The sequence below is a fragment of the Mytilus trossulus genome, chromosome 13 (genome assembly GCF_036588685.1).
Source record: "Mytilus trossulus isolate FHL-02 chromosome 13, PNRI_Mtr1.1.1.hap1, whole genome shotgun sequence".
NCBI lineage: Eukaryota > Metazoa > Mollusca > Bivalvia > Mytilida > Mytilidae > Mytilus > Mytilus trossulus.
The window spans coordinates 34,438,239-34,459,300 of NC_086385.1; the positions used below are offsets into that span (position 1 = coordinate 34,438,239).

Genomic DNA, 21,062 nt, shown 5'->3' on the forward strand with positions numbered 1-21,062 from the left:
AGTAAACCTATAATTGGAGGTTGTAATTGGTTACTGTCACTTATATCAATTTTTCGTTTATGGTTTCTTTAATAAGGCCGTTGGATTCTCGTTTGAATTGTTTAAATTTTTGTTAAATTGTTGCCTTGTAAACCTTACTTTCAGTTATGAGTTTTGCTCATTATTGATTGCTTACAAGTGATCTATAGTTACTATGATGTACCTGGTTGATATATATCTTATTGCTAAGTTTACTCAAGATCATAATCTTATATATAATTTGAATGTCCACCTACATAGCATGACCACGGTAGAGGCCTCACTTCATTAAGATTTATTTTATAGTTATTGTATCGTTTCGTGAAAATAAAACTACTTTATATAGTGTATGGTAAAATGCAGACATAGACAATACTTACCGTATAGCGGGTTATTTTCGCGGGATGTAAATTTTCGCTAATTTTCGCGGATATAACAAAATCGCCAAATTTAAAAGTGTACCTTTAAAGGTATTCAATAGAAGTCTTGAATCCGCCAAAATATAAATCTCCAAAATATTTCGTTTACCTTATTCATTGAATATTGCGAAATTTTATACCTGCGAAAAAATAACCCGCTATACGGTATTATAGGTACTATTTAGCAAAGAAAATGTTTTTTGCGAATTTTACAATATAGCATACAAATTGTAATAAGGAAACATGTTTTAAAGATGTCAGACCTTAAGACGAGTCATTATATAATTGTGTTAATTTCATAAGTGCTAAACAAAAAAAATGGGCAAGAAAAGAAAACATAAGTCGAAGAGAGCTAAACCACACGATGGCGAAAATTCAGACAATTCATAGTATACAAAATAGTACACAGAAAATTTGATAACACGAACACCATTTCAGCATGTAGAGAACAACACAATTAGCTTTCCAATATTGAATTGACGAATGTATCGCTCATTTGCAAAACATAATGCATGTTGCTTGTTTTGAGCTACACAAATTAAATAATCAAAGACTTCAATTATCTATTAGAGGTAGATGTTAGCGACATATTAAGCTCAAATAGACAGAGAAGCTAGTCTACTTTATTCCTATTTGTTTGATTTTGACGAATGTCTCAAGTTATTTGCAAAGTAGTAATTAATAACAGTAACATGGGTCCTAAATGTTCTTCAACTTTTTACTTTTTTTGGCTTTTAAAAAATATTTGATTCGAGTATTATAATACTAAAGCAACTTTTGTCTGAAATGGCAATCCTGGTACCTTCGACGAGTTTATGGACATTAAGACAAAATCCGTTATGAACGTACTGAAAAAAAACCATCATTGTTCTTGAATTCAGTTAAAACATGTTAAATTCAGACGTATTTTGTCTTTGCCAACCGACACATCTGGTAATAAACAAAACAAAAATTAGAGGCATTTAATATTCTCCCATTTATGGTAGATAATCCTCCAAAGATGTAGGAGCAGATCCGAATACAAGAAACATTACACAATTATACGTGTTCATACTGTTGCAATCTGTCTACATACTTTTGTCTTAAGGACTTGTAGGTTTTGACCACATCTATCCCATTAGGAAGCTGTTTAGGCAAGAGTTCCAAATGGTGAAGCTGATATAATCCCTTTGTAATTTTACGGATCTCATCATTGGTTGGCCGTTATAGAATATCCGTGTCACAGATGATCGAACACGTTCTTTATGTTGTTACTACAATCCCGTTTACTTTTCACGATTGTCACCTACCGAATAAGAATTACTACTGAGCATAACGATGGGTGCCACATGTGGAGCAGGATCTGTTAACCTTGGGGAGCACCTGAGATCATGGAGATAACCATCATGTTTTGATGCTTAGTCTTTATTTTTCTATGTTGTGTTTTGTGTTTAATTGTTTGTCTGTTTGTCTGTTTGTCTTTTTCTTTTAAAGCCATGGCGTTATTTTCGATTTATGAGTTTGAATGTCCCTCTTGTATCTTTTACTCCTCTTTTAGATGATGTTTTGAGTTATAGTGCAAAATTGAGAGGGTTTTTGTTGGGTTGGAGAGGGGTCTTGATCATCATTTTCGATAATCTTCGATCATCTTTATTTCTTATCCAAATTTTCTGCATTCTGTATATTGAAGCACCATGTTTTCTCTCTTCTCAATTTTGTTGCCAATAAGACCAATAGATTCATTATATAAGACTGCTGTTTTGAGACATAACAACCAAAACAAGACTATGCAATATGTATCTTGAGAGGAAAAAACTGGTTTTGTTTAAATCTTTATTGTTAAATTTGTATTGTATGCTAATGAAATACAGCAAAAGAAAATGAAAGTACACATGCTTTATTCGTGTATTCAATCCTATACAATAACTACATTAGAAGCTGCTACCCAAGAAAGGTTTTTTTTTCTTTTCACGAAAAAGTGACTAAAGCCCTCGAAATCCAAGCTTAAATCCTTCTGTTATGAATGATATCTATATTTATTTTAAATCTACATCTGCTTTAAAGTTAAATAATATGTAAATATTCATCAGTTTTAAATGTTTGTTTAGTATACTCCTTTCTTCATTGGCATTGATTTCATCATTGGCATTGGTTTCATCATTTCCATTGGCATTGGCATGGGCTTCATCATTTCCATTGGCATCATTTTTGGCATCATTTCCATCATCTTAGGCATCATTTCCATTTTCATTGGCATCATTTCCATTGGCATTGGTTTCATCATTTCCATCATCTTAGGCATCATTTCCATTGGCATGGGTTTCATCATTCCCATTGGCATCATTTTCATCATTTCCATTGGCATCATTTCCATTTTCATTGGCATCATTTTCATCATTTCCATCATCTTAGGCATCATTTCCATTTTCATTGGCATCATTTTCATCATTTCCATCATCTTAGGCATCATTTCCATTTTCATTGGCATCATTTCTTTCATTTTCATCATTTCCATCATTGGCATCATTTCCTTCATTTTCATCATTTCCATCATTTTTGGCATCATTTCCATCTTTCCTTTCATCTCCATCATTTCCTTCATTTTCATCATGCCCATCATTTCTTTCATCTTCATCATTTCCATCATTTTACCTTTCATTTCCATCATTGGCATCATTTTCATCATTTCCATCATTGGCATGGGCATCATTTTCATCATTTCCATCATTGGCATGGGCATCATTTCCATCATTTTCATCGGCATCATCTCCATCATCATCGGCTTCATTGGCATCATTTCCATCATGCCACCTTTGCCACCCATACCGCCCATCATTTCCATCGGCATCATTTTCATCATGTCCATCGGTGGTGGCATCATTTTCATCATACCTGCGTTTACGCTAGCCAATATGGCTGCAGCTGTAATCACGATAAAAGCCATGTTTTACGACGAAACCTGAAAAACAAAAAGCACATGGTATAAAACGAAAATATAAAATCAAGCATGCATAATCTTCCAACTGTTCGCTTAGAAATAATCAAATTTTAATGCGGATAAACGTATATTTAAGGACTTGAAATAGAAAGGGTTGCAATGGTTTGCTTAACCTCGAACGTAAAGCAGCATTTAGACGTTTTCCCAATGTTACACTTTGTTCAATTTACTCCAATTATTCTTCGCTCAAAAAACCACACATCCCTAGTATTACCCAGTGACAACATAATATTAACAACCAATAGGACATTTTTATTACAAAACTATACCCATGGCATGTTATTTATTTACTCTCTTTACCATCAGTTGCATGAAAATTATTCTGAGGAAGGTTTATCTAGAAAATCGTTTCAGACGCAGTTAATTTATCCAGTTATTTTCACTTTACAAAGTAAGAAATATAAAAGCATGAAAATAAATAAGCAGAACATGGTTCATTCTCAATTCAAAAATTGTACCCAAGCTCGTGAATGAGAAGGTTTGTCTATGAATTGCATGGTACATTATAATGTGACATTGACTTGAAATTTCTTTTCTTGTAAAATTTTGCACAATTTCCATTTACGCAAGGACATCTTTAAATATGCGTGTGTTTTAATCAAACTCAGCGTACAAAGTAAACATTTTAAAATAAGAAGTCACAATATTTCGAATACCAATTTGAAAAGCGTTGATTGTAGATTCAGGTGTCAAAGATAAATTTAAATTGTTGCTGTTTTTCACAATTGATTATCACGATAGAACAACAAATTCTCTCCATCACGTAGTGAGAACACAAAATTAACCAATTAAGTACTATTTTAGTTGCATGAACATTACATTTGTTCATAAAAAAGTATAATAAGCATACGCACAATAATGATAATTTTTCATTGCAAACATTATCAAAATAAAGCAACAAAGAACTAAAAGAGAACTGGGCATTGAAATTGTATCTTATCAAATAAAGATAAACTCAGTTTTCCTTCATACATTTACTGCTTTCAGTTAATTATTCTCACATTTGTTACAACAAATTATACGTGTCTCTTAACTTCTAAATATATATGTTGCCTAATATATTGCTTTTTGAGACACTCCGCGTAATTGTATTTAAAGGAGAGATGGCTTTCAATGTTTTCTTTATATGATTAATTTATGATTTGAGTAAATAATTCATATCATTTTAGAGGAGGCTTTTTTGTCTTTTTTATACGTTGTTTACGTTATATTAAATTTTGTCATAGTAGACTATCATGGGATGAATTTTACCCAATCTTTTATACCAGATTAAGTTTTTGGTGTTAGATAATTTTCTCAATAATAAAAATACAGATGTTGCAAATTTTTAAAAGGTCGTCTCAATAAAACATAACTTAACGTGTAGAAATGTCAATAAATATTGTGCAACTTCAAAACATACATGACCTATTAAATTTTTAAAACATTCAGCTATAAATAGCATACATGTTAGACATAATCAATTGCATTATTATAACCAAATAATTACATTAGATGTAAGTTTCATTATAATACGTTATTCTGATTGGCTAACATGTTATTCCGTAAACAATTGCATCAGACAATAACATTTATCATGCATGATGACACGAGGTCCCACAAAAAAGTGCACAGGTGAATTATTCTAAACTGGATAAAAATCGTGTTTTCATGATTTTAGCTTAAAAAATGTAATTATAAGTATTGAATACTTCTTTTTGAAACTTTATAGGGTTGTAAAAGCGTTGACCGTGCGTACATTTTTAGAATGAAGCGCTACCGCGCTTCATACAAAATGTACTTCGGTCAACGCTTTTACCACCCAATAAATTTACAAAAAGAAGCATTCAATTCTTAATTGAAAAAGAGAGAAAATTTTGGTTTTGAAATAAATATTTTCAATAAATTTTACAAAAGGATACTTTTTAACGATTTATGCGTAGGATTTTTTGGCAAAAAATTAAAAGTACTCTACAGTTTAAATAGTTTGAATTAAAAAGAAATGATGGAATCAATTTAATGAAGAATTATATCTTCTTTTTTTTTTGTTATCTATAAACATTTTTAATAGGATATTACAAATATTATTTTTTTGCTCTTTAATTTAATGAAACATTCTTTCTTTAACGTCTATCGTATGTATATGTTCATGACAACTAATAAACTCATCAGAGATACCAGGATTGAAATTTTGTATTTGGTCCAGACGCCTGTGTCGTCTTCGTCAGACTCCTCAGTGACGCTCGAATCAAATAAAGTGAAAAAGGCCAAATAAAGTACAAAGTGGAAGAGCACTAAAGATTAAAAGTTTCTAAAACGTTTGTCAAATACAGCTAATGTTATCTATTCATCAGCCTAGAAAAGCCTTAGTATTTTAAAAATTCAAAGTTTTTAACTGTTAAATCATAAACACAAATCTTACCTGAGTATAAACTAGATGGCAGGAAGGTATCAATGGGAAGCCAAGGAAAGTACTGCGATCGTTTCAACAAACATTTGCCTATTTATTCAATTTGCAATTTTCAACAATTAAGCTAATTGCGTAACAAAACACATGTTTTATCAAAAATATGCATGGACATTTATTTTCATCAAAATTTTGTGATATTCAATACACGATAGCTATGTCTGACACCTATTTGTCATATTATACATCTTTTCGACATCATTAGATTAACAATCTAATTTACACAACTATTTTGTTAAGATTCTTAACATTACATGCTTTTACACGATAGCCATGTCTGACACCTATTCGTCAAAAACTACATCATCTTTTCCACATCATCAAATCAACACTTTACTTGACACAACTATTTTATTAGAGTTCAAATGATAACATGTTGACATTGTACTATCCGGTGTTTGACATTGTCAAATTCCTTTACCTTTCCGCTTTAATATAATAACAAATTACCCTCACAATTGTTTTAAGATTTAAATTAATTAAATTAATATGTTAGTGAGAGAGGTTGTTTTTTTTCTTCGAAAGTTAGTATAATATATAAATGATATAAATTTCAGATTAAGTTGAGGACTGTGGTCTGTTAAGGTTAAAAAATACAGAGCATTAACTTCACTTTAATACGATAACAAATTACTCTCAAAACTGTTTTAAGATTTTAAAATAATAAGTTAGTGAGAGAGGTCGTTTTTTCTTCGAAAGTTATTATAATATATAAATGTAATAAATTTCACGGATATGTATTTATTTAAATAGCTGATAATTGAAATATGTTAAGGTTAAACAAAACAGCATTCATTTAGCTTAATTACGATAACAAATTACCCTCAAAATTGTTTTAAGATGTAAACTGATTATTAAATAGATTGACGAAAAAGCACATGTTGGTGTGCGGTCTGTATTTCATAGAAAATTGGTATAGTAAAAGTTATGTGTGCAAAGTTTAAAGTTTTAGTCTGATAAGGTTTTTTTTATTTAAAACAGCATGCATTTCTATTTACGTTTTTGAGAGTTGTTTTTTCTTCGAAAGTTTGTATAATAAATGTTATAATGTTCACAGAAATATCAATGATAAAAAATTGTAGTGTGTATGGTTTTCCAAAAAAAAAAATCAGTATTTATTTCAATGTACACAGAAATTTGAACAAAATAAATCTCTCATTTATTTAATATAGAACAATAGAGATGAACGTTAGTCCCTATATATTAAGCAATAAGAATTGCTTATTATTTCATGCTGACATTTTATCAATTAGAATTATTAATAAGCCAAACACTAACTCTTTTCCTTGCAGTTTTTATGACGTAATGCATGTTTACATAATAACTAAATTGTCATGTTTGCTGTAAGGTGATTTAGATCCTAACGAAGGTAGTTAAAAAAAGTTAGTATATGAAGATATTATGATAAGATTTTAAATTTACATCATAATTAACAATGTAAAATTCAGTAAAAGGTTATAATAAAGTTTATAAAAAAGGGAAGAAAGATACCAGAGGGACAGTAAAAATCATAGATTGAAACTAAACTGACAACGCGATGGCTAAAAATAAAAAAGACAAAGAGACAAATAATAATACAGAAGACACAACATAAAAAACTAAAGACTAAGCAACACGAACCCCACCAAGAACGTGGGATGATCTGCTCCACATGTGTAAATTTTCCAAACCTTCCGACTACTTTTTCTTGTAACTTTTGTATTTAATACAGCATTGTACACGTTCAAATAACATTTAAGTATGTAATTTTATGACCATTTAATTTCCTATAAGTGATAAGTACATGAGGATATCGTAGTTATGTTCATAATTCTATTTTAATTTCAATAAGACATATAAATGGATTACGACAGGGTTGTTGTATCTTGCACCAGTTATATCTTGCAATAACCTTTTTTATGTAAAACTTGAAACTAAACATTACTAATAACGTACATTTAACGATCAACGTTCAGATGATAATGAGAGGTTGTTTGATCTTTGTAAATGTACTCATTAATGTTTTAACAGTGAGAAAAAATCCACGCTATGAATCATAAACACGTACTGAATATTTCTTGCGATTTATTCAAGTAATTTGAGTCTGAAAAGATTCAATGTGTTACTTACTGTTAAATCTGTATTTCAATGAATAAACAAACATAATGTCTAATTCTAGCAGAACACGTTAAATATGGATAAATTTCTTCTTTTATGTTCATGTATTCCCATTTTTACCAAAGATGGATACAACACGTGATAATACCTTCATCAGGAACGATCACACTTATTATTTGGAAGCAAAGGAAGTTAAAGGACCGAAAAAGTTGAAGACCTATTTACCAAAGAGGACCATAACAAAAAAGCCAAATCCATATAAAGTAGGTACTATCGTTAATATAAATATACATGGTTGATTTCTATTAATTGAATTCTTGCAACGCTTTTTTTAATAAACTAAAAGGTTTCTGTCTTTCTTTGATAAGTTTTGACGAGTTTCGGTAGCCAATTTGGTTTAATGCTTTTAAAGTTTTTAGCGTACATAATGGTGTAAGTGTTTAACGACTTGACTGGCGATACAACCCTCGCACGGTCGGTTAGCATACAAGTTCGTCTTCCTAAATCTTTGATTTTCGGTTGAATAACAGTTAACAATCGGTCTAAAGCTTTAATGGAATGTGCAAAATATTAAAATAAAAAACTTTGCAATTTATGCGTCAGACTTTTTATTTCAAAATAGAAAATTATGTGCTCTACTAGTATTATATTTACGGATGCTCTTTTATTACAACAAAAAACAAAATACTTTTGTTTGATTTATTTTTACCTAACTTTGTGAATAAGGGGAGATAATTCAGATATTAGTGGAGGAAACTCAGATAAAATAACTTTTATAATATAATTTGCAGTGAATTTACCTAATTATTACATGTGTTATGTAGCAAGAAAACGAGTCCGGTGACCCCTTTTTCTTTTTTCTTATCGGAAAGCAATTTATAAGTCAGAACTATCTTCTAATAGATTCAATCCTGGTATCTATGATGAGTTTATTTATCTTAAATTCTATAGTGTGTTTCTTTTTATAACAATTAATTGGGTTTTTCATGCTATACACAATATGACAATATCGCAATGCCTGTAACATTAAAAAAAAGTGTATTTGAGATTTCGAATGCCACTCTGAAATAAGATATATATCTATAACAGTGGAACATAATAAAGCCATAAACAATATACAGCTTCCAGTGATATACATTGGCATTAATCACAGCTCGGGCGATATGTTCCTTCATAAAAGAGGGGCATAAGAAACCAGAGGCTCATAGATCGAAAATTACCTGACAACGCCATGGCTTAAAAGAAAGAGACAAACATACAAATAATAGTATACAAGACACACCATAAAATACTTAAGACTAAGGAACAAGAAACCCATCAAAAACTGGAAGCGATCTCATGTGCAACGAAACTCAGAGGGTAAGCAGATTCTGCTCCACGTGTGGCACCCGTCGTGTTGCTAATTTTATTACAAATCCAGTAAATAGTCTAATTCGATAGGTAAGATAAGAAGAGTAACGGATTCACCCAAAGATTGCCGTCTGTCACTTTGGAATAATATATACAATCATGATACTGATTGTTTCCAAACGGCAAATGAAGGTCTGGATTGTGTTCCTTCGTATCTGTATTTCCTACTTATACTTGTTTCCAATCATTCTCCATGTAGCACCTCCATTTCCTCCATTCTTTATTCATTTAGTCCATTTGTTCTCTTGTCAATTATTCTCTTTTCCGTATTAAAATTCCATCCTGCGTGGAGACGCTGAAAAAAATATGCTATTGCCTGCTTTTAAATGTAAATACAAAGGAGGCTGTATTAAAAGTATCTAGTACAAAGTCAGCGAAGGCTGTACAAATTTTAATTGGCAATTTAGTATTGGCATTAAACGTCACTTTAGAGCGAACTTGGACTACTCCGTTGCGACCAGTTACAGTGGTGGATGAAATCGGGGTGTCGTTAGAAAACAACAAAACTTCGATTTGAAAGTTGTCTATCCAAGTCAATTAAGATTGGAGTGCAGCCGCACAAGCAGGATTCAAACTTCTAACCTTGGTGCTGACTGACTGTTGATTACAGAAATAAGTACTTATTAGTGGTTGTCGTTTCTTTATGTGTTACATATTTGTTTTTTGTTCATTTTTTTACATAAATAAGGCCGTTAGTTTTCTCGTTTGAATTGTATTACATTGTCTTATCGGGGCTTTTTATAGCTGACTATGCGGTATGGGCTTTGCTCATTGTTGAAGGCCGTACGGTGACCTATAGTTGTTAATGTTTGTGTCATTTTTGTCTTTTGTGGATGGTTGTCTCATTGGCAATAATACCACATCTTTTTGTTTTATACTTAGACCACACAGTCATCGATGCCCCTTAAACTGGTATATATATACACAGGCTAAGTTCTATTTCAATTAATTAGATGTCTTTAGTTTTGGCGAACAGAGAGAGCCATGCTGTTATGCTTCTATCCCCTGATTTTACAAATTTATTTTACAAATAGCATGTAATAACGCGGTCAAAAAATTTAAGCTTACTCACTTGTCCGCTATCTTCTTATTCTATATAGTTTTCTTGCTTGCCGGTAACTTCAATAAAATATCATGAAACATGTGTAATAAATGATGAGATGGCATAAATTATTGTTATCAGCATCACACTCACTACTTTCCTTTTTAACATTTTAACTCGTGTGCTTTAAACAAGCGTATGCTTTTGAAAAGCTTTACAGACGTAACATTCGATTGAGCCATTGTGATGTTGCTCTTTTACACGTCTTTGAACATCTTTTTAAATAAAATGGTTTGTTACATATATATTTAGTACATAAAAGTCATGTATTTCGAGCAATTTACCATTTGTTCCACTATTTAGGGCACTTTTACCACGACCTTCGAGTAACCTTTATTTCCGGCGATGTTGAAATTTAAAGAAAGGTTGCATCAGAATTTTCTGACGATGCTGTAGTTTTACAAAATATTGCATCAGAAATAAATGGCATGCGGGAATTGCGTGACTTTTCGTCTGTAATTCGCGATCGGTAATGATGTTGTTTCTTCCATGCTTTCCTAAATTTTGTCTGTCCTTTGGATCCGAAAAGTGTATACATTTAGTACGATTTTGAATGCAAAATGAATATATACAAGCGGATTGCTTTTTGATAAAACATGTAAACCATACGAACTATGAAAAACTATGAAAAACTATGTACAATCCCCCCCCCCTTTCTGTCTTTTGTTTTTTGTTTTTTTTTTATTCGCGATCGCTTAGCAGATGATGAAAATAGCACTGTATAAATTGAGTGCGATCGAAAGCAATATTTTCGATTTGCTTTCATCAGAAACGAACAAATCTTTAAACATAGTAACTTCAGGGATCAAAAGGGACTTATAAACAAGAACAGACAAATTCGTTCCCGGCAAATTTGCATAATATAGTAAATTGGAGTCTTAATTTATCAATGGGAAATTTTACAAAATATGTTTAATGTCGTGCAAGTACCAAGGAACATACTATTATGCTGGTGGTAACGATCACGACTTTAAGTCCCCTAGCTGAGGTACCGACCAAGTGCTTGTAAATAAAAATAACACTTTATAAATTTGGTGCATCTGAATCTCAGTGTTTTGCTAATATTTTTTATCAGTTTTAATCTTATTTGGTTTTAGATTTATTTTTTTTAAACAATTTTACTACAATTAATGTCTCTATCGGTTGACTTGCACAAAATTTAGGAGTGCAGATTTGGTTATGTGTGTGGTATGTGAATACACAGAAATTCTAGTCAGATTAGAGACGTTGAGCATGGGTACTATAACACGCATTCTGCAGGTTAACAACAAACCTAGGGATTATCTGCAGGGCCTTCTGACCCTGATGCTGACCCATTGTGACATAGATATCGTAGTATCCCAGTTGCAGTCCAAATGTCTCGTTCTCTATCCAAAATTTGGAGCTTAATAAAAAAAAATATAGCTCACTACAAATATTGTCAGTAACCGCTGTGGATAGTAAACTTCGAATTGTGAGCAAATACATGTAGAAAAGGATAAAACTAAGCATGGAAATGGAGAATGAGTCAAAAATACAACCCGACCAAAAAACAAAAAAAGCAGAAGGCCACCAATGGGTCTTCAACACAGCGAGAAAAATCTGCACCCGGAGGTGAGTAGTAAAGACATGTTATTTCCGGTATAGTGGTGCTTCTAGTAATATATTACCAAGAGAAAAAAACACAACAAAAATGAAATTGTGAGAAAAAAAATACGGATATTTTAAAAAGGGTTAGGGCAAAAACTAATATTGTCATGTCACCAAACAATGATTTTAGCATCGTCATTCTTTTGGAAACTATTCATGTTCCTTTTCTAACATGTTTCCCTCAAGAGCATATAAAATGTGAAAAGATGTTACCACTATCAATTAGCTTCATGATCAGCTATTCCACGAAAAGTTCACAATAGTAATTACGATGTCGATTGCGTCTATTGCATTACACTTGATACTATGGATACCACAGGCACACATGGTGTTCTTTCTTTGAAATGTGACTAGCTTTAAGAAGTTGACATTAAGGACTGCACAGCTGAGCATTAACTTGAGACGAAAAAGATAGCTTTATCCTTTCATACTTATGTTACAGCATTCGACATCAACTGTATATGGAGTATGTATAATGTTATAAACTGACAGCTAGGGGCAAGTTTTCGATTATTATGTATTTTCTATGGACGTTGAATATATAAAAAAAAAAAGAAGATATAATGGTTTGATTGCCAATGAGACAACTCTCCCGGATAGTCTTTTATAAACACTTGTGTCCTATTTCATGATGCAATTTAAATCACTTGTATGGCATAATGCATTGCATAGTTGTATGGTGTTTTTTTCTCAAACTGGTTATTGTTTTAACATATCTTTTACAGATGACCAGGAATATGGCCGTAGAGACAATTGCAGGAACCATCCTCCTCGATTGCCTCGTTTGAGAAATCATCGCAAGCTAATTATTTCTGAATTTTTACATCAGGATCTATATGGGGTATACATGATATAGAAATTAATAAGCAAATAATACAAAATAAACGACAATAAAAAGGGGGAGAAAAAGTTGGTCAAAAATAAGGAATTGGGAATGAGGAAATACTCAATAATAAAGAATAGAGAATAACTCAAAGGATCAAAATAAAGAAATAGAAAACAAAAATGCTATAAAAAATCAAAGAATAAAGAAGTTAAGGGCTCTCATTCAGACCATCTTACAAATAAAAAGAGGAACAACGAACATTATTATTTGAGAAAAAAAGAACTGCATGCTCTTCTTAGGCATAACTAAGAGTTCATTCGTGTTTTGGTATGATTCGTATTTGTTACAATAAATTTGTGTGTTTTGTTATCGTTCACTATTGTGAAAGGTTTTTCCTTTGATACATGTAATGATGTCGGATTTCGATTTAAGCATGGTTTTAAATGCTTTATTACATTTCCTTACCTTTACCACTGATAGTTACTCCTCGCGGTACGTTTAACAACTAATGAACCAAAAACTTTATAAAAAAAAAAAAAAAAAAATTAAACATTTTTTTTTCTCCAGAAGTTTAATGAAATTGTATAACATGTTCTTAGATCTTACGTAAAAATCAAACATAAATGTCATGCATGCATGTTTTTCATGCTTTTCCTAATTCAAACGTGCTAGTTGCCATTCACCGAGGCTTTTCTTGATATTAAAAGCGTAGATACATAATGATTATGCATGTATACAAGTTCACTTTGACCCCAAAATGTAATGATATAATCATTTTCGTGTGACTTGATGCATACTCTTCAAAGGCCTTTTAAAAATTCTAGGTATATTGTAACCCAACTTGAAATCCAGCGATATACAATAGCATCATTTCTGTATAATTCGATATTTGCTAGGAATTACAAACGGGGTTTCTGTATGTGATACATTAGATTCAAGATCTGCTCCATGTGTGAATTTGTATAGTTACGATTTCAAACTGTTCAAACGGAAAGTCTTGTTGATTACTGGGATACTAGTATATAAAGATGAACAATTATAAAGAATATGATACGATATTTCAATGAAACAACTCACTACCAGATACCATATTACATAGAACAACCGTATAAGTGACCGTACAGCCTTCAACAATGAGCAAACGGCCCCATACCGCGTGGTAAACTTTAAAAGGCCAGAAATGACTCACGTAAAATAATTCAACGAAAAAACTCACGGCCTGATTTATATACAAAACTTTTTTCTTTGTTTTATTTTCAACAGTAACAAAAACTAAATATAAATTGACAATTTCTTTTTTTACAGTTCTTGCTTTGGCTTGGTTCTTTTACCACCTAAATTATTTTGTAATTTTAGCATAGCCCTAAACTCGTCAGTGCTGATTCCTCCATCTTTGTTTTTGTCGGCGAATCGGAATAGTTCATTTAACATCCCTTCCATTATTGCTGGGTCGTCTGCCATTGGGAAATTACCATCCTTCATAGCAATGCTCATTACAGCTTCCAACTAAAATATACAATTTGAGAGCGAAAACTATAACTTTGTTCATGTCGTTTTATTATATATAATCATGTATAATTTATGTCGGTTAAAAGCTCATTAGAGCTTATGTTTGTCTATGTTTATATAACTTGCCGACTCTAAATAAAGCTTATTTATTATTATTATTATTTCTATGTATAAAAATTGTTTAATGATTTCTTAACACATTTTTACTTAATTGTTGTATAGATTTATAACAATCTAATATACGCAAAAATAATAAAAGTTTAAGTCAGCACACATGCATGTAAAAGCTTTAAGACAGCTATTCATTGATAAAAACGTATGGAAGATCGAAGCACAATATTTTAAAAAGTACTTATAAATTTGCAAATTTAGTATACTCGTAGAGCAAGTTATAAGTTTTAAATCATCAAATGGTTGTGTTTAAGTTCATAAAGGATTTCAACATCAAGCGCAAACGACTATTTTTTTGTAGAGCGATATTTTGATGTCGTCACCGCTTCGGCACATTTTAAATTTGCAGCGGAGTTCAAATGCATAAATATTCTGTATAGCCCCTCCTAAGACTAATATTGAATTGGGAACCCTTCTTTTAAAAATGGCTGGATCCGCCCTTTCACTGTGTTAAATATAACAGGCTGGTTGACAGTTGTCTCATTGGTAATCATACCACATCTTCTTTTTGTATCGTTAGCATAAAATTGAGAATGGGAATGGGGAATGTGTCAAAGAGACAACAATCCGACCAGACAACAGACGAAGTCCACCACTGGGTCTTAATTCATATTGCATTTGACTTTCAATCACATTTTCTTATCTTTTTATTATGCCCCACCTACGATAGTAGAGAGCATTATGTTTTCTGGTCTGTGCAGCTGTCATAGTTTTATTTAATATGCAAAAACAGTTGTAATGGTTCCGCGGAACCGTTGAAGGTGTATCGCCTACTTTTGCTGTTCATTGCAGGCTCCAAAAAAATGTGGAAAAAAATTAATAAAAATATTCTTCTCTATAATATCTTTTGATTATAAAAAGCTTTTGTCCAAATTTGGTAAAAATCCAGGATAGTTTATGAATAGTTTATCCGTTCGTCCGTCCGTCCGTCTGTCCCGCTTCAGGTTAAAGTTTCGGGTCAAGGTAGTTTTTTATGAAGTTGAAGTCCAATCGACTTCAAACGTAGTACGCATGTTTCCTATGATATAACCTTTCTATGACAATAAACTTAAAATTGTGGATACCACATGTACACATGGGTCACTTATTTATCATGTTCATAAATTGGCTTACTTTATTACCAAATTAGAGTTTTTACCCCAATTTCACGGTCAACAGAACATGTAAAATGATAGTGCGAGTGGGGCATTCGTGTACTGAGGACACATTCTTGTTATTATTTAAATTTGTACTAATCAAAACAGAAAGAAATCCTACCTCTGTTACATCTAACACACCATCTTCATTGAGATCTGCACGTGTAAATCTCTGTAGAACTTCATCAGCTGGCTTGGCGTCAAGTAACTCTATTTCATATATCACAGTGGCACCAGGTGGGAAACGGTCTGAAATCAAAATAAATAAATTAATATAGTGCAGCTCTATCCAGTCGTGTTTTACTTGTGAATTTATAACAAAAAGTAAAAACGCAAAATACTGAACTCCGAGGAAAATTCAAAAAGGAAAGTCCCAAATCACATGGCAAATTCAAAAGTTCAAACACATCAAACGAATGGATAACAACTGTCATATTCCTGACTTGGTACAGGCATTTTCTTATGTAGAAAATGGTGGATTGAATCTGGTTTTAAAGCTAGAAAAACAGACATGCAGACACAATAGGTAAAAATGTCAAAAATAGGGGATTATGCAGATTATCACAGGTTACAATTTCAGTACGAATGTTTAAAAAATAAGACAAAAATCTATATATTAAAAACAAGATGTGGTATGAATAACAATACAACAACTCTCCACAAGAGACCAAATGACATATAGGTCAAAGTACAGCCTTCAACAATGAGCAAAGCCCATACCGCATAGTCAGCTACAGAAGGCCTCAAAATGACAAATAAAAAATTATTCAAACAAGAAAAACAACGGCTTAATGTATGTATATATAATACAATTTACGAAAAACAAATATGCATGTAACACAGAAACAAACGACAGCCACTAAATTACAGACTTCAATACTTACCATTTCCCTTAGAACCAAACGCCATATGTGGTGGAATGGTCAGTCTTCTAATTTCTCCCACACACATACCAGGGATACCTTTGACCAGCCCCTTCAAGGTCACTCCTTTAGTCAACATATGTACAACACCTTTATCTTGAGCATTGTTCCCATCTTCGTACCTGTAAACATCAAAGATATTTAAATCACAGGTACAAGACAAGATTTAAAAAAAAACCATTTGAATATACTGTAAACCATGCAACTACAATGTATATTACAGATTACAAATGTGTCGAAGTTTGTGATTGGAAACGCCTTCGGCTCAGGGGATATAAACTCTAACCCGGGAATGTCACAGTATATACCCTGTCTGAGACCTGAATAACATATAATATTTTGCTAGCGATTCATATTCGCGACTTTCGCGAGTAGTCAAATGACGCGAATATAAATAGTCCTGGATCTGTATTTACTTTAATTGATCTATTCTTGTTGTACATCAGATAAATTTTTAAATCGCAAAATCGGTTAGAAAAGACAAATCGCGAAATCGGTTAGAAAAGACAAATCGCGAAATGAAGTATCCGCAAAAATATAAATAAGTATGTATACTAGTATACGGAATACATTTGATAGGTCTGCAACTTGTATCTTCAGAAAAATACCGGTGATAGTACCGGGCTGAAGTACGTCCATTATTCATAGTTCATTATTCATTATTCAATAATGAATAATGAAATAGTTCATTATTCAATATTCAATATTGAAAAATGAATAATGAATAATGAAATGGTTTATGTTTCATTATTTAAATTGAAGCGGTGAATAGTGAAAAAAATATAAAAAAAATTTAACCGTGACACTATAGCTATATTTTGATTCGCAATGATCATAAGAGGATTTACGGACGACCTAAATGCCACAATAGGCATAAAAATGAGGAAATATAAAAAAGAAGATGTGGTATTATTGCCAATGAAACAAACATCCACAAAAGACCAAAATGACACAGACATCAACAACTATAGCTCACCGTACAGCCTACAACAATGAGCAAAGCCCATACCGCATAGTAAGCTATACAAGGCCCCAATAAGACAATGTAAAACAATTTAAACAAGACAACTAACGTCCTTATTTATTTTTAAAAATGAACGAAAAAAAAATATGTAACACATAGACAAACGACAACAACTAAATAAAAGACTCCTGACTTGGGACAGACACATACATAAATAATGTGACGGGGTTAAACATGTTAGTCAATTTTGAATAATGAAATGGATATTTTGAATAATGGAATGGACTGCTGCGACCCTTTAGCCCCTAATTATAGACAAACTTTATACCTCATTCGAAAGCTTATAACGAGAGGAACAAAATGTCTATAGTCAACATGTTCCGCAACGCATAATATAGGACTTAAATGTCGAAATACGCGTGAAAATTAAGAAATACCCAATTTTGAATAATGAAATGGATATTTTGAATATTGGAATGGACTGCTGAGACCCTTTAGCCCCTTCTTATAGATAATTTATATACATCATTCGAAAGCTTATAACGAGAGGAACAAAATGTCTATAGTCAACATGTTCCGCAACGCATATTAGAGGACTTAAATGTCGAAATACGCGTGAAAGTTAAGAAATAGCCAATTTTGAATAATGAAATGGATATTTTGAATAATGGAATGGACTGTTGCGACCCTTTAGCCCCTAATTATAGACAAACTTTAAACCTCATTCAAAAGCTTATAACGAGAGGAACAAAATGTATATAGTCAACATGTTCCGCAATGCATATTACAGGACTTAAATGTCGAAATACGCGTGAAAATTACGAAAAAGCCAATTTTGAATAATGAAATGGATATTTTGAATAATGGAATGGACTACTGCGACCCTTTAGCCCCTAATTTAAGATAATTTATTTACATCATTCGAAAGCTTATAACAAGAGGAACAAAATGTCTATAGTCAACATGTTCCACAACTCATATGAGGGGATTAAAATGTCCAAATACGCGTGAAAGTTAAGAAATAGCCAATTTTGAATAATGAATAATGAACTATGAATAATGGACGTACTTCAGCCCGGTGGTGATAGTTCCGGTAGAAATTTTCATCAACCGCTTTTGGTTGGACCTTCTCGTACTTCACATTTAAAAAAGATCGATTGCTTTTTCTCTTGAATAAACCAGAGAAAAACAACTAACTAGTTCTTTGATTTAACTTATTAGCATAATTTCAAACATGTAATATGCTGCTTTTTGTAATTTTCTATGTTTGTTAAACCATTGATCGTGTAATAAAGTTAGAAAAAAAAGCAACAAAAATTACCGCCACGATACAGTCAAAAGTGCTGAAAGTACTTGTAAATCACCAACAACACTCATGGTTGATTTACAAAAGAAAACATGCTATTTGCATGACTTCCAATCACTTTAAGGGTCTAGCTGAAGGTCTTTCATTTCTTTATTTAAATATTTTAGACTGTTTTTTCTCTATCGCTTTTTTTCTTCTTTTCAATTCATCTCTATTCTTTATATTTCAACACAGCAATGTTCTGTAGTCTTTTAATTTTTCTATATAAGTTTAATATTTTTCGGCACTTTTTTCTTTCTATTATTCCCTTTTCTGTAAACCCCCATTGTAATATGCAAATGCTATGAAATCAGCAATACTCACGTAGATTCTATTATTTCTGGGTGACCTTCAACTGACAATTTATAATGAAAATGTACGACACTTCCCAACTGTGCTGATTTGTCGTCTGCGCATTCAACCTTCTTCAAAGTTTCGATTTTCATTTCTTTACGCTTTGTTTTGTTCTTAGAGTTACCATTTGCTTTACTTGCAGCCGAACAAACTACGAAACAGACGATGCAAATAAATACAAATTTACGAATTTGTTTGAACATTTCGTTACTGTATGAGGTCAAATATTAAAATGAGTGAAATATTGTGTCTATATATTGAATATCAATTCGAAATACATGACTTCCGTATACAGTCCGGCCAACGGTCATGTCAGGACAAATTTGTCCTCCAGCCAATAGATATCTTGTCTTAAATCGCATGTGGTTATTATACCTCATGTTATACATGCAATTCTTACAAGACGACATGTGTTTATCAAAGTTTAAGCGTTGTAATATCGTGAAATCAATATAACATCGCGAAACGAAGGTTATGTAGTACTATGGTAGAATCAACGTTTGAATGGGGTCAAATCTATAGAAAATAGACCTAAGAAATAGAGAATAGAGGAATAAAGGGCAATGAAATAAAGATTAGAGAATAGCCGTGTGCTAAAATATGAATAAAGAATAATGAATAATGGGTAGAAAATATAAAAGAATATTGAAACATCACCATAGTTTTTGCATAACATCAAACAGGGAACACATCGTAAATTTAGAGCAACTGCTCTTATTAGAACTTTGTCAACTGACGGTTTCTTCAAGTTGACCCATTTATAAGTCTCGTCTGGCCTATATACATCTTTAGACTTTCGTGATAAATAATAAGAAGTGGTATGATTGCCAATAACACAAAAAAACACAAATTTCAAATGAAGTGGATATAGCTATAATTGTAGTTTTAAAATTGTAGTTGCAAAAATGAGAAAAATCCTCATCAAAGGACTTTATGAAGTCGTTTTTAGTTTCTGGACATGCATGCTGGAACTTTTGCAGATCGTGTTCATCTGGTTATATTGACTGTTTAAAATTACCTTTCTTGACAATATTTTTGGACAAAAATTCAAAACTTGGCAAGTTCATTTAAAATAAATACCCCTATATGGAGTTGAAATAACATTTTTGGGGTCCTTTTGATATAGCATGTTGTTGTGCGTGAGCCTAAAATCTGTGTTGAAGGCCATATTTTGACCTATAATAGTTTACTTTTACAAATTGTGACTTGGACGGAGAGTTGTCTTATTGGCACTCATACCACATCGATCTTCTTATGTCTATCTATGAAATAGTTGAATCGGTGGCCAAGTGGTCTATGTAGTTCTATATCTGTATTCACTAGCCAGTCAGCATTGAGGTTGGGAGTTCGTGCACCGACTCAAATCTTAATTGACTAGGATTGTAAGTTTTCCAAGCGAAGATCGGTTATCTCCAGGCACTTCAGCCTCCTCCACCCACGAAACGGTCCAACAGTGACACGTTAAAGTGGTGTTAAAACAACAACAATTAATTAATCTATCAAAAAAGATTTCCGCCATGTTGCCAAATTTGTAGATCTTGTCCTGTTGACTTATTATTGACATCAAATAGTCTCTTTATAGTTTTCAAAATAATAAGCACACGTAAAACATCATTCAGGGGCAACAACTCCTATAAGATGTCCACACCATGATTTTAGCAACACATGTATTGCTATAATTGTATTGCTCATCATTTTTTGTATTTTAAAGTTTCTCCCTATCTGTTATATAATTT

General features: G+C 32.1%; 2 protein-coding genes across 2 annotated transcripts; both read right to left on the reverse strand.

Annotated features, from left to right (window-relative positions):
* Positions 1 to 2,360: 2,360 nt before the first annotated feature.
* On the reverse strand, positions 2,361 to 5,852 carry LOC134695027 (uncharacterized). The gene is made up of 2 exons (XM_063556163.1): positions 5,816 to 5,852; positions 2,361 to 3,375 (listed from the first exon to the last, which is right to left on the reverse strand). The coding sequence occupies exon 2, from the start codon at positions 3,358 to 3,360 to the stop codon at positions 2,521 to 2,523; it is 840 nt and encodes a 279-aa protein (XP_063412233.1). The 5' UTR covers positions 3,361 to 3,375; positions 5,816 to 5,852; the 3' UTR covers positions 2,361 to 2,520.
* Positions 5,853 to 14,190: 8,338 nt separating this feature from the next.
* On the reverse strand, positions 14,191 to 19,576 carry LOC134694708 (peptidyl-prolyl cis-trans isomerase FKBP2-like). The gene is made up of 4 exons (XM_063555750.1): positions 19,297 to 19,576; positions 16,625 to 16,785; positions 15,862 to 15,989; positions 14,191 to 14,430 (listed from the first exon to the last, which is right to left on the reverse strand). Exons 1-4 carry the CDS (start codon positions 19,527 to 19,529, stop codon positions 14,224 to 14,226), a joined length of 729 nt encoding a protein of 242 aa, XP_063411820.1. The 5' UTR covers positions 19,530 to 19,576; the 3' UTR covers positions 14,191 to 14,223.
* Positions 19,577 to 21,062: the final 1,486 nt, after the last annotated feature.